The sequence below is a fragment of the Lagopus leucura genome, unplaced genomic scaffold (genome assembly GCF_019238085.1).
Source record: "Lagopus leucura isolate 7727_CA_CO unplaced genomic scaffold, USGS_WTPT01 Super-Scaffold_100004, whole genome shotgun sequence".
NCBI classification, from domain to species: Eukaryota; Metazoa; Chordata; class Aves; order Galliformes; family Phasianidae; genus Lagopus; species Lagopus leucura.
The window spans coordinates 61,880,030-61,894,945 of record NW_024962264.1 but is presented as its reverse complement, the minus strand read 5'-3'; the positions used below and the strand labels follow the sequence as shown (position 1 = coordinate 61,894,945).

The window sequence follows — 14,916 nt, the reverse complement described above, 5'->3', positions numbered from 1 at the left end:
GCAGAAGGACCTGAGATCATGCTATAACACTTTTCTGCATACATTTAACTCAGGATTCTCAAACTGGAGTTGTCCATTTCTTGGTAGGAAAGCTTACAAGTGGTTCAACTTCAAGTGAAGAATAAGAGGGAAAGAATCAACAGGAAAAGAGGAGTGGACAGGAAGGTCCTTGATTGCCTTTGCCAGTACAACAGATAGCTGTGGTTGTGTGCAGCCAAAGTGATCTCATTCTCAGGTAGTGGCTGATCTGCATAGAGAGAATGAATCTACTGTTTCTTGCAGATATTTCCTTGACTGAATCAATGAATGAAAAGCTTATATTATGAATGTAAATGGCTGTGAATGTGAAGATGCTCTCAAATGAGGAAATGTCCCATTTTTTAATTTTCTTCTTAGAAATAATTCCACTGGGTAAAATACATATAAAGAGAATATTAGCAGAACATGTTCAAATTCTCACAAGAATTAATTCAGCCCATCTGTACAAATGCATTACTACAGCCAAAGGAAGTTAAAATTGTAAAAATGGGTATAATTTCTGGTGTAATTCCACCACTTTCAGAGAAGAAATGAATCTAGCTCATCTTGCTCAGTGAGTAGTTAAACCTTTGGACTGTGAACATTCAGGACAGGGAAGTAAGCAGAGTAATGCTGTTATCCAAATGACTGTCTGGTGTATTCACTAAAGAGACAGATACTGATAACAACTGAACAGAAATCTGAGAACTTTAGACTGTATTTTGCTGCTATACAAGGAAAGAACTATTATATTGGGGTTGCCACCCGCTCACGTGTGACCAAAGACAAAACAGAAATGTAAGGTAATTTCCTAGTAATTCAGCTCACAAAACACAGAAGTTTCTATTGCTAAGCAACAAAATCTTCTGTTGTTTTGTGGGTCTGATTCTGCCCAGGTTTGCTGTTTGTAATGTGAAATATAAAAGCCAAGACTGTGGACTTGGGCCCAGGCAGCCTAGGGTCAGAACCAATGTCTGGCAATCCCTGCATAATCACTGGTATTCCCTGCATTGCCTGGTTAACTGTTCCAGGGCAGCAGCCAAGGTCTTTTCCCACATGATGCATTTTGGGCATATCCTCACAGCAGTTCTCTGTGGATTGTAACTAAAACACAGAAGGCTAAAATATGCATCACAATATCTGTGTCTGATTATACAGTTAACCACTCTCTTTGCCTCACAGGAATACATCATAGCATCCATCCATCACAGAATTACCCATTTGTCCTAACATGGTGTGAAATGTTAATAATGAGTACATGACTGGAGTTGCAGTGGGAGACCAGAAAGATCATACTCAGCTGCTTAATACAACAACGAGAAATCACAAAATGTATGCTTTTATTAGTTTCATCTGCCTTGGAGAGGTAGCTGCAAGTACTTTGTAGAAGATTATTAAAGCAAACATTTAGAAGACCTGGACAGAAAAGATCAGTCAGGAAGAGCTCAGATAAAAATAATTTGGAGGCTTAGTTTCATGGGGCAACATAATAGAAAACTGATTGAAGGCTCTGAGAATGGAGTCGGCTATAAAAGAAGAATACTGGGGACACAGACAGGGAAGAGGAGATCAAATTAATGAAAGACAATGAAAGAAAACTGGAGGATTTATAAAACACCACCTGTAGTATTTCCACAGCAGCTTCTCTATAAAGACTCTGAATACTCACAAATTTGAAATTAACTTCTCATCTCAGAGTCTGCTTCTTTTTAAGTATAGCTCATGTTCAATACTTCCCTGTATGTATACTTTCTTACAAGGGATATAAAAATACATTTTTTTACAAACTCTGGGTATAGTCAGGGCCTTCCATAAGGTAAGAGAAGTACTTTGGCAATGGACACGATGCTCTGGGTCTATAATCATATCTGCACTGGGATACCTGAATGTAAAATTTGTTGTTGTATCTGCTAGAAGTAGTGCATATGCAGTGCATTGGTACTCTTGGAGACTTGTCCACTGTCTAGACTTTCAGCATTTTCTTTTTACATTGCATAAGCACAAATGATTGTGTTATGTGAAAAATGAAACTGAACACATGTATTACAGAGAAAGATCCTCCATAAGGAGAACAAATGAGTTTCTAAAACAATAGGATGAAATACTTATCATACACTTGGCAAACTCCACTGAACCTGGCAACAGCCAAAAAAAAAACCAAAAAAAAAAAGCCTTCACAATTCAACATTTAGTTTATAGTCCTGCTTTTAGACATTAAGTGTATTCTTCTAGGTAGTGAAAAATCAGCATCTGCAGTTTGGGGGAAAAACAGTAATTTCTAGACATGAACGTGAATCCAAGGTGTTAACAATCACTTTATTCAGTTGTCATTCAGTTGCTGATAAGACATTTGACTCTACCAAAAGCCAAATAGATGAAAATAAGACAAAATTTACAGGTTGATTCCTTGGAAATTATCAGAAGTCTACACATATAAAGTAGAAGACCTTCTGTGCTTCTGTAACTTCTGCAGCAAACAGCTACAGCCAAACCTATATGGTTTATAGCTGAGTAATTCATGAGGTTCTAACCCATCTTGAGCTGGGCACCACCTGTGAATTAAGAAGCTGCCTGTTAGTCCTCTGGAACAGAAACTCTATACAAAGACCTGTATGGATCTGTAGCAACCAACCCAAATAAGAAAGGACTGAAACCAAGTCTGAAATAATAAGACCTGCAGTCTCCACTGGATGCTATTCAAGTTACTGCATGCAGTTTTCCAGTATGTCCCACAGTGTCTGTATTATTTAGGGCTTTTTTGCTGTCACTGGGATTATTTTGGTGTGATACTCAGCTCCCTTCCACTTCCAGATGTTCTATGATTCTATGATTGCCAGGCATTTTTTCATTTCAGTAATGAAAAAGTTCAGGTTCAAATTTGAAATTTGCATGTCCATGATACATGCTGGATCTGAGTGCCATTTTCAAGAGGGTTTCAAAAGTCTGTTTGAAGAGCTCAGATTTTAAAGAAATGCTTTTAACCTTCTGGTGAGCTCCACTGGAAATCACACGCTCAAATGTTGTTACTTCTCAAACATGTAGAGCTGTATAATTTATATTTCTAATATTTGCCAAATTGAATCTTCCTAGTTTAATGGGAATATTCCCATTAATTATTTCAATAAAAAATGACCACATCGTATAGCAGCTACTGTACATCTCACCAGTTCTCCTTGCAAAGTTCCCAGGGAACTGAAAGGATCCAAAGTAATTCAGGTGCACTGCCAGGCCTAAGATATTTTGGGGCACCATGGCTCACCCAGCTACAGATAATCAGGAGTTGGCTGCACGTATTTTAGTCTTCAAAACTCTGTTGTGTAATGAAACTAAAATCAGTGTTTGGGAGTAGCAATTACTTTATTTTCTAATGAAAACTTGTATTACACAATGTTTGGATCAGCTTAAAGATGCATCAGAACATCTCTGTGCTGTAGCCACTAGATTTTTTTTAGGCCATTAAAATATTTTAGTATCTGTTAATGTTTCATTAAATAGAAGATCATGAGGCTTTCCAAGCAGAACTAAAGACACACAAATATCAAGCAGATATGGTTATAATATAGGGTATAATAAAACCAAGTTCTTCAGCAGTGTTTGTAAACAATCATGCTTGTTTGTTTGAGGGTTTTTTGGTAGTTTTACATACCTCATACCTTTAATAAGCATATTGAAAATAAATCACTTGTTACTAGTTTCTTAGATTCTTCTTCAATGCCTTGTATTTGAACACATGGATAAAAGATGAATGGAGTCAGCTGTATGATTCGCTGTATGTAAAGGAGAACTGGATCGATCCACTGCTGAGGTAAGCAGTCAGTACTTAAGGAACCTGTGCTCACCTCAAGAGTTTAAATGCAATACAGAAACCTTCTGATGAAAATTCAATTTGCTTTTAAGGTATTTTTCCCAATTAAGTCACTGAGAACCTTTCTTGTCTTCATGAGACCATAGTAATCCCTTTTAGTTGCCCAGAGGCAAGGTTTTCTCATAGAGAAGTCCCTCCACAGCTGTTCTAAATTAGTTTCTTATTGCCCATGAATAGATCAAACATCGCACTAGCAGGTTCATGTTCTCTCAGGGAGCGAGTCCAGTCTCATAAGTCACTTCAACATCTGTATGACATTAAGAACATGAAAAAGAGCTTGGCTTTGTGCTCAGATTTGTTTAAGCAGGCGGTTGTAAGACCCCTTCTGAGCAAATCAGATACGTGTGTAAACGAGTATTTCTAAATTATTATTCATGTATACAGTTGCAGCATCACTTAATGGTTTAAATGCTTGATGGGGCCAGATGTGACCACACATTGCTTTGGTGGAGAAAGACCAGCATGAATACCTTTGCTAAGCTGGAACATTTTCACATGGAAGAAGAGTACCTGTATTTCAGTTACTCAGCAACTTGTGTCACTTTTTAGCTCTTGTTTTCACTCAGGGCAGGTAAATTAAAGCTAACTTGGGTACACCTGGGTGGCTGCAATCACATCTCCTCGTCACTCCAATAGAGATTACCTCAAATAATGGCAAACGCTGTTAGACAGAACTGTTATAAACAGTGCCAGCTGAAAAAAGAATTTGTGTCTAATTCTATAGTATCAGTCACTAGAATTAACCCTGTAATACCTTACAGAATATGTGAAATTAGTAAATGTAATACTACAGATTGGGCTTGAAATACAACTCCACTGCATACTACAATAATTACAGAGACATACCTGAAGTCAGAATTTGGCTCAATATATTCTTGTGTAATAATTGTTATTACAAAGTATTCTTCCAGCAACAATATAAAGATGCAGAAATACAGAATAGCGGCGTTATCTGTTGCTTGTGTTTCATTAATAGTAGGCTTGTGAGAACTGTCATTTGCACACAGTCCCATTCAGTATAATAAGTACACATTTTGCCTACAAACAAACGTAAGTTGTACAAGAATGTTAAAGACCTGACTTTGTTACTAGAATTGAAACCTCTTTCAAGGGCCTGAGGATGCACTGGTCAGTTTAGTTACTTCAGGAACTTAAATTCATTGAAATATGAGGTTGATATAAAAGCCTTGTTACTTTCAGAAGGTACTCATAAGCCTCATCCCACAGTGACAGTAGTGGCTAAGCTAATACTCACATGAAGAAGTCACAATAAATTTGCAGTTACCTGATTTTTACATTTTGGGAAAACTCCATTGCATGTGTAATACAGGTTGAACAAATATAGAGGCTCAATAGCTGATATTAAGCTGTGAACAAAATCAGCCCTGTGATAGCTTGTTTATATGCCACCTTGAATTCAGTACCTTCCTGTCATTCCTGGGAAGAAGTTTGAACCATTATGTAGTCAAAAATCCAAACACAGAGAAATCAAAGTCATCTCAACTGCCCTACAGGCACCAACTTGTTTTGAGGGTTCATTTGCTAATTCCACCAAATTCCTTACATCATTCTATTTGTTGGGTTTTTTTTTAATTTGACCTGCATTTGCTGTGAGATTATCTGTGCATACTCTGTCAGATGATGACAGTGGTAATACTGAGACCTCTGTCTGTCCATATTCTCTTCATCTATATTTACTCTGCTTCTGAAAGCCGATCTGCTGTTTCATAGCCATCTTGTTGCAAAATAAGCTGGCAACACAGTTGCTTATTCAGAAGAAACTTTGGCTATTTTATTTCTGGATCAGCATCTACCAAGAGGTAGAATAGCACAATCCAACTAAATCGTAAGTACAAATTAATGGGTTTATAGGAAGAAAACAGTGGTGTAAAGTGTTACAGAATTCACACAAGTGCCGACTGCAAATACTGTATTGTAAGTACAATAGAAAAAAAATGAAACAATTTCAAAATCTTTTTTTTCTTTTTTTGAAGATGGCAGCCTAAAGTACAGCAACTGATAGAACAACTTGCAGATAAGTTAAGCAGTCGTACTACTGACGTCAAAATATCAACGGTCACTCAGCCAAAGGAATTTAATTTGACTGTTCCCAAGCCACGTGCCATTCCTGTACCTCTGCCAATACAAGTGCTGGAAAAAAGCCCCCCTGTGAGTTTTTTTATGCTTTGTGAGACACTGGTTTGTGTGTTCTTGTGCACAAAATCATGGTAAGCAATTTAATGGCCTCTTTCAAAATAATTGTAGAATCTAGATCCTTTGACAGACGAACAAGAATTCATTTCAATTTCAGTGTTACTGAAGGTCAGATTCCTATAAAAATAACTAATGCTTTTCATTTCAGTGAATCTTGCATAAGCAAACTGTAGACCAAATAAAGGAAAGGGGAATGGTTGTTTTCTATAGTTGTTTTGCATCTTTTGGAGGTAGAACTACACAGTGGATACACATTGATGAAAGTACAATATAAAAATTTGTGGTAGTCTTTGGATTTGTAAAATGCTTGCTTTGGATAATGCAATGAAGCAGGTAAGAAAAAATATTCAAATGAAAGAAGAATTATAAACTAGCAGGATATTTTAGATGAACTTGTTAAAACAAATAGCAAAGCAATTTCAGTGGAGATGAGATGGACTCCAGTTTTGCAACTGGGGTGGAATTTTATTTCTCACTATTTGTTTTAATGTTGAATCTCTAAATTTTCTTTTTTCTGTTGAAATTTATTGCTCACATACAAATGAGAGATGAGTTTGTCTTTGAAATGGTAAGCTTTTATTTTATTTATTTTATGTTCAAGATTCTGGTTCAGTCATAGTCGTACAAATCAGAGACGCACAGTTGGTTTTAAGTTACCTCACTGGGGTAAGGCAAACAGGATTTGGGATTAAGTTGCTCTGACTAACTTAATAAAGACTCCAAAATCATCTATATTTAAATGCAGTGGGAAGTAAGCTTGGAAGTCATTGTTTTGAGTATTATCTGCCACCTTGCATTAGCACTTCAGATTTTAAATAATGCATATGTTGAATGCTCTTAGATACCATTTACATCTTAGGAGAGCAGAGCAATTTAATGGTAGTGTGTTACACAGTTAATGGAATTCTACATTGGAACAACTTAATACTGGGCTCTGAAAAACTGCATTTAATAACTACTGAATCAGTATAAGAATGAGTCATGTTGCTGTCATTTTAATGCCTTTATGCTGTGCAGGCCCTCTTAGAATAAATTTGCTTTAATGCAGATTAATTTACTAAGTTCATTTGCATTGTTAGGGTTATACAAAATTTGGATTACATTCTGGCCAAGTCTGCAAATGCAATAGTTTGTGTGAATCCAAAACCATTAGTGCAGTGGTGACATATGACGTGCCCATCTCTTTGCCTATCTCAGCAAATAAAGCTTCACTTTGATTTGTCACATTATTGCCAGCATCACCATTTTAGATCGTGAACATTCAGCAGAGACTGAAAAGGCAGTCCAGATGGCAAGAAAGATGTAGAGATATAGTGAGAGCACTATATTGGTTTGGATACTGTGTGGTGGAGAGTTGTATGTTATTAAGAGGAATGCTAATATATAGAGCAAGCAATATACTTGCCTTCATGATCTTGTTATGTATAAAAACACAAGCTTTTTATAGAATAAGCATCGCTTACAACCAAAAAATAGAATTCTGGTCAATACCAAAGTTCAGAGTGCTTATTCATCATTCTGTACAATATTTTCCTCTCACACTTCTTCCTGAAGCTTATATTCTCCTGGTGTTTGACATTGCCTCATCTAACATAAGGAATTTTTACTTGGGTGCGTATTTTGGGTGTGATTAAACAAAACTGAAACAGTTTCTTAGAAATGGTTTGGCATTCTCTGGATATTTGCTTCTCTGCACCTTTAAGGCACTTAATAGCCCTGCTCTCTCAGGGCCCCATAGAAAAGCCTGTAGTTCTGTTTCTTTCTGCACGGTGTCAGCTCAGTGATATGTCACGCCATTTTGTTCTTCCTTAAAATTCTCATGATGCCTGCTCCTGAAATAAACCTCTGGTAGAAGCATATCCAGAAACCGTGGGTGAACCTGACCACTGCTAGATGGGAAAGGCAAGCTTGGTGTGTGTCACTCCCAGCCTCCTTTTTTTATACTAAAGAATTAAGTAGGCACAGTTTGGCCTTTCCAGTCTCTCTATTGCTGGAATTTACAATTTGCCTATAGAGATATAATCATCCTCTTCTGACAACTGCAAATTGTTTATTATTAGAAAGGGTAATTGCTCTGTTGTCTATCTGTCTGCCTGATTGGTAATCATAACCATGGTATCTGAGGGCTAAATTACAAGGCTAGGATCATTTCTAAAAAAGCTGATTGAAAAGTCTCCTCCTTAAATTACTTGTAATATGGACAGCATTTTCTGTGGACAGATCTTCAGCTTACACTGGCAGATGATTGCAGTTTTGCAGGTAAAGCACATGATTGGGAAGAGTGAAATAAACTGATACTGCCTGTGCAACTCTTTGCAAATCCTTTGGGCTTTAATTTCTCCATCCATAAAAGCATGATAAAAAATTGTAGATATTGCTGGGAAATACTTTCAGTTCTACTTCACTTAAAAAGCTCACAAAGATATTGAGTAGTCTCACCCATGCATTTAATTGCTGGCCTTTTCTATCTGTGCATTTGTTTTGCCTGTAGATAATGATGTCAGGTAGCAGAGGCGATGGAAAGTACATCAGTGCCATGAGTTTTTCAGAGCATAGCTCTTTATATAGCCCAGTAAAACCAGATGGGATGCCCCCATTGCCATTACAGATTTTTCCCATTAATTCTTGAATTAATTTTGAAACCTCTATTGGAGGTAGAACATTTTTAGCAAGATAAATATTTAAGCAGATGTCCTGTAAGCTGGTAGACTGTCTCACCCACGCAGGAAGGAGACATCCAGTCTTTTTACAGATTCTGCTTAAGCAAATACTGAAATCCCTGAGAAGCTTCAGCTGTAATGAAAGCCATGCAGCTCCTGTTCCCCGCTTCTGCCTAGTCTTCTGCTCAGCCATAGGACAGCCAGACTGTATGTTTTTCGTTTCATCTGTAGCATTTCCTGAATTCCTGTGAATTCTTGCCCAAATTTCTGACTAAGACTGAGTCTTCTACCTCCAAACATTTAAGCTACATCTCCAGTTTTACAAAAGTACATCTGGGCAGGCTCAGTAGACCAAAGCAAAGGCTTGTTTTGCCCAGTGTGTTTTCTCCAGCAGTGACCAAACATAGATGTGTAGGAGGAGCACACAGAAGAGACAAGCTTAATTGCTGCTTTCTCCAACAACCTTCTCAGATTCCAAACATTTCAGCTCAAAGAGTTCCTGCAGTTCCTGGACATTTAATAACCTGTGAAATATGTATCTTCCCTCAGCTTTGGCCATACCCTGTGCCAAAGTGCCTCACCTTTTAACTTTTAACTGCTAAGAAGCTCAAGTTTATAAGATGTCAAACAGAACTTTTTCATTTCTAGCATCTGCTTTTCCCCCTTCATAGGGCCTATGGTGTTCTTTTATTTTTTTAGCCTTTCCTATACTTGTTTCATGTTTTTCTTTCTTTCTGGTCCATTGTCCAAGTCTTGTCTTATACTGGACATGTCTGAAAAGCTTGGGTGGTCCCAGCTAATTGGAATCGGTCCACAGCTTCTGTGTTGGCACTAATAGAAAATAAACAATATTTTAAAAATAACTGCAGCTGATTTATAGTGGAGATGAACGCAGTGTTTTCATTGCAAGGCTATATAACTTTGAATGTTTTACATTCCATATTGTGGAGATTATTGCCTTTCTCTTAGGTCCCTCCAAGCACCTACAAGCCTCCAAGGGAAAAAAAGCAACTGGAGAAAATCAAAACAAAAAATCGCCAGAAAGCAGAAGTAAGTATATTATGTACCTGTTATGTTCTTTTCTTTCTTCTAATCATTTGTTCTGCAATTTGTACCAGTTTTCACAAGTCATCAAATTCTATCTGAAACATTTTTTCTTTTGCAGCTAATAACTTCTGTCTCTTTCCCCAGAGTCATGAAGTTTGTATTCTCTAATCTGTTCCATCACCCTTTGTTCATTTTCATTTTAATATTAACTGTCTGGATGTAGGTCCACCTTTTATTCACAAATAGGAATTACACGATAGATTATGCAAATAACTAGGAAAGGCAGTAGAAACTCAATTACTTCCTTTTCTTCACAAGCTAAAAATTGTTTCTTTTACTTCTACAGTACCTGTAGGTATTTAACGCATTCACTTAATAATCAAGACTTGAAATATGAAATATGTTCAGACTTGAAATATGAAATATGTTCAGACTTGAAATATGTTCAATACTTTCATTTGTCTTCTGTAGTAACTGATAAATAACCATGTAATTACTCAGAATTTTAAAATATCAGTAGAATCTAACTTCTTTTTCACACAGACTTCATTCTCTTTCCTTCAGTGGACTGAGAGTGGGAAGTCATCACGATTTGTAAAGAAGCAGAGTACATGGTCTGTGTGTTAAAAGAGCAGGAGAAGGGAGTGTCTGATAAAGGCCCTCATAGAAAGAGACATCCAGATATTTGAATTGGTACATGATCTGTGTCTTAAGAGAGCAAGAGAAGGGAGGGTCTGTTTAAGTGCCTTCACAGAAAGAAACAGTTCTAGCTATTTGAATTGATCCAATCTTTGTTATGAAGCCTGTTTGTCAGGTTAGCTCCTATTATGGTTAAAGCAGATTACTGTCTTCTTCTCTTTGGAAGGGAATTAATTAAATGTCAGTTCCCACTTTTCTTTCTGCCCACACTGCAGTCACCATATCCGATCCAATCACAGGATAAGTTTGATAAAACGTGTGCTATTTGATTTGTTTTTATCTGAACTCTCCCACCTCCGTTCTCCTTACTCCAACTTTTAGAAGCTAGTACTCATACAGAACCATTTATCACTGTTCTGGGCTCTCCTGATGCCCTTGTGAAAGGGGCATTGGATTTTGTTCCTAAACTACAGTGAAAGCTACAACATGATAAATTCTAGAAGGATACATTTTGCGTTCCTTTTGCTGACCCACCACATTACCAATGGTTGGTATTTTATTATCAAACAGTACTGCATTATTTTTTATCCTCTGATTATTTCCCCACTGTGGAGAAAGCACACATCTATTTGTCTATGTGCTTATTTGTACATATGAACTTCCTGGAAAATCTGTGGAGGAAAATCAAGATATCACAGTGCCTATATTGTCAAAACTCTATGACAACTATAAAATCACTTAAATACCAGCCACATTCTTCGGTGAAGTAAATGCATGAATACAAGGAACAAAAGAAAACTACCACAGAAATTATAGCTGCAATAACAGCAGTTTTTGTTGCCTCTGGAACATTATAAAAGGAATCCAAAGCATTCACAAAGGTCACTTCCCTAGACTCTTTGCTAAACAAGCTGAAATGTTGGGTCCTAAAAGAAAATGCCAGTTGTTTTGTAGCATTTTTGTAATAGCTACAGCTGTAAGTACAAAGTCTGACCAGCTGTGAAAAATGGGGTGAGAGCACTAGTAACCATATGCTAGATGATTATAAAAGTGCTGATACTATGGACAGCTGACCACAAGAAAGACATTGGAAAATCCAGACTGATTTGATTAGAAATTACAATGAAAAGAAATATCTAAAAGCAGGAAATGTGAATGCTTGTTCTTCCCCTCCCCCCTGCCATTTGAAATGACAGCTGGAATTACTGTTATGGATATTGGAGCAGTCATTGATGCTCAGATCTTCTGATCACAGCCTTCTTATTTAACAGAAAAACAAAGCCATTTTTCATTGGCTACGTGGAAACAGTTAGAATCTGTGAAACTGATATGCTGTAGATGACTATGAGGATTTTAAGTAAAAGTTTAAATGAGCAACATCTTTCACATGGGAAGACCAAGCATGAGGTCTGATGCCCTGTGCAAAAGTTAGAACCCATTAAACATATGTAGACAACATGTGTAGAAACTAGAAATGTTTCATGAGGAATGACAATTCAGATAAATAGTAAGTCCAGGTTTAGAATCACCAAGATTGCAACAGACCTCCAAGATGATCTCATCCAATAGTCCACCTACCACCAGTATTTCCCCACTAAATCATATCTCTTAGTATCACATCTAAACATTTCTTGAACACCTTCAGGGACAGTGACCCAATTGCTTCCCTGAGCAGCCTGTTCAGTGCCTGACCAGTCTCTCAGAGAAGAAATTTTTCCTAATATCCAACCTGAACATCCCCTGGTGCAACTGGAGGGCATTCCTCTGGTCCTATCACTAGTTACGTGGGAGAAGGGGCCAACCCCTTTCTCACCATAACCCCCATTCATTGGAATGAAATTAGTATATTGTCTGTGCTGCAGGGTTTTTTTCAGACAGAAAATTAATAGAGACTATGAATGTACCATACTCCTAAGATAATTGTTTTTATCCTAGGATCTGCTTCTGAAAGCAAACACTAACCAGTTCAGGTGTGCGGCCATGAAACCTGAAAAAGCAGAGGTATGCTACAAAATACCTTATTGCTTAAATATCTCCAAGTATGAAGATGAAAATAACAGTTGTGTAAAGATATCTCAAAATATTTGAGAGTTTTTGTTTATTTGGGACTGGGAATTATGTGTTGTCACTTAAAACTGTGTTGTCAGTTCACATCCTTATTATTGTTTTCAGATCGTAGAGCAGCCATACTGACAGTTGCCTCTTTGCATTTATAATGTACAACCCCCTTTTGTTCTGGTCCTGCTATTTTATTCTCCTGACTCTGAGACAATGAGACCTCCATGATACTACTCCAACAAGTCTCCAAACCAGCAATATTCTTCTAAACCTAGTATTTTTGCATTAACTTTTAAGGCCACAGATCAACCAAGCTGAGGCAGTAGTACTTGTTTTCATATGAAATTCTTGCTATTGTTGATTCCTAATTTACACCTCTGTCACAAACTATTTATATAATATATTCATCATATCTGCAAATTCTATTCACTGTGTTCATCCTTACGATGTGTAGACACTTTTTTGCCAGTATCACTCTAAAATGAAATTAATGACCATCAGTAGAATTTGAATACTTTAATGATTCCATGAAATATCCTCTGACACCACATTTTGTCTTCCCAATATCTGTTTCAGTTAAGAGCTGAATGCCTTCATGGTTGACAGGTAGAATTCAATAGGCAAATGAAATGTCACTGTTACTTCATTGGCATTATTTTAGTCAATAAAGGTTATAGAAATAAAATAATAATCTTTGTCATAAGTTTTTATTTGGACCTACATTTGTATGGTCATTTGATATGAAATATTACCACTGTACTGGGTGTACATAACAAGTTTTGAATGTATAACAAGAAAATATATATGCTGTGATCATATTTGTTGCTCTAGCTGAAAACTCAGGAATGATTTTCAGTACAGAGCTAACATCGTTTGCTGAGTATTTGAAAATATCTCTCTGAAAAGGAAAAATGTGATTTTAGTTTGAACTGCAGAACACACAGGACAATATGAAAAGCAGGCCAGCATTCCAGGCTCAGAAGATCCAAAGCAGGGTGAGTAATGTTTTAGATCCCATTGCTAGATATGCTTGCAATTTTTTTGAGTGAAAAACACAGACTTTTTTGGTGGTGCAAAGTCTAATGGAATCTTTAGTTTTATGTCATATTCCGTGGCCAGAATGGAATGGATTAGATTTATGGTTTACACGTTTAGGCCTGTGGACCTTTAACAATTCACAAGGAAATGGTCAGCGAACAACTGGTGAGTGGCTACTCCAGGAGGGAAGCCAAACTGGAAGCCAAGAGTAACAAAAGCACAGGCAGTGCCCACACCACTCAGGAAGAAGGTTACAGTATCTGCCCAGGACAAGGCAAGGCTGGTGGTTGTGACAGACTCTGCTGACTGCCAATCATCCTTATGCAAATAATGAACTGTGAGGTCTGGAGTGCACCAAGGAAGACCAGTTAAGAAACAGTGCTACATCAATGCAGGTACATACTGGAAGTCCAGTAAGGACAGCCACATACCAAACCGGAGAGACAAGGAGCTGAATTACTTCCAGTGTAACAGGAAAGCACTGACAACCCCCCGCTTAGCTTAAATGGGGATCATGGACTAATGGGCAAAGGGTCTGAGTGGAGCTTCTAGGCGAGGCTGGCCGCAGCAATTATAGCCTGTTAGATCCCTCAGAACACTGACAAGTAAGTTGTCTGCAGTTGCAGCATGAAACTATATTGCTTTAACCATGTTTTCAATTCCAAGTGGAGAAATTTATATGTAAAATGATGAGTATTAAGAATAGCCCACAGGGAGAAAATAACTGAACTAATGGCTTAAGAAGTCAGCACAGAGACAGAAGAATCCTACAACTATGAATGACTGTTTCAAAATGAGACCCTAAAGAATGCTGAGCACTGACTCTGGATAATGACTGCCTGATATGCAATATACTGTCCATCTGGTTATTTATCTTCTGCCCTTTATACACATACTTAGGTCATAAAATCCACTAAACTGCATGTTTCTCTGCTAGGATTTGCAAGGCTCAGAGAATTGTAAATACAGAAAATTTGTTCCACTCTTGGTTGTATAACACATGAAAACTCACATTGCCATCTCTTTGGTAGTTATGCTACAGATAATCTTCAGTCTTACATCATTCAATCAGTCACCTTTCATTTAAATTCATCTCCAGAATAGTTAAATGTAGAAGTTGTATTTGTACTGTCACCTAAAAAACCTTGTGAGCAGATCTACCTACTTTTTAAAACTGTATTTAGATACAGTTCTTACAGACTTTGGGAAGTCTGGTTCCTTCTTGAAAACTGGGTTTCTAGTAAAAAATTATAAGGAATATCTGGCACCAATCACATACTGAAGTTGTCGTTAATAACAATATCATCTACTCAATCTGCTTTCTAACAATCTAAGACCATATAAATTATGGGAAAACAGTCACATCCCAATTTCTTT

The 14,916-nt window shown here is 37.2% G+C and overlaps 1 protein-coding gene across 1 annotated transcript in view; it reads left to right on the top strand.

Moving 5' to 3' along the window:
• CFAP99 (cilia and flagella associated protein 99) overlaps positions 1 to 14,916 on the top strand; it is a 48,881-nt gene that overhangs the window by 13,666 nt on the left and 20,299 nt on the right. Inside the window, exons 5-9 of the mRNA XM_042871709.1 lie at positions 3,711 to 3,823; positions 5,878 to 6,052; positions 9,727 to 9,807; positions 12,379 to 12,444; positions 13,425 to 13,496. Of these exons, the coding sequence (XP_042727643.1) occupies positions 3,711 to 3,823; positions 5,878 to 6,052; positions 9,727 to 9,807; positions 12,379 to 12,444; positions 13,425 to 13,496 (507 nt within the window). The remainder of the gene's footprint in view (positions 1 to 3,710; positions 3,824 to 5,877; positions 6,053 to 9,726; positions 9,808 to 12,378; positions 12,445 to 13,424; positions 13,497 to 14,916) is intronic.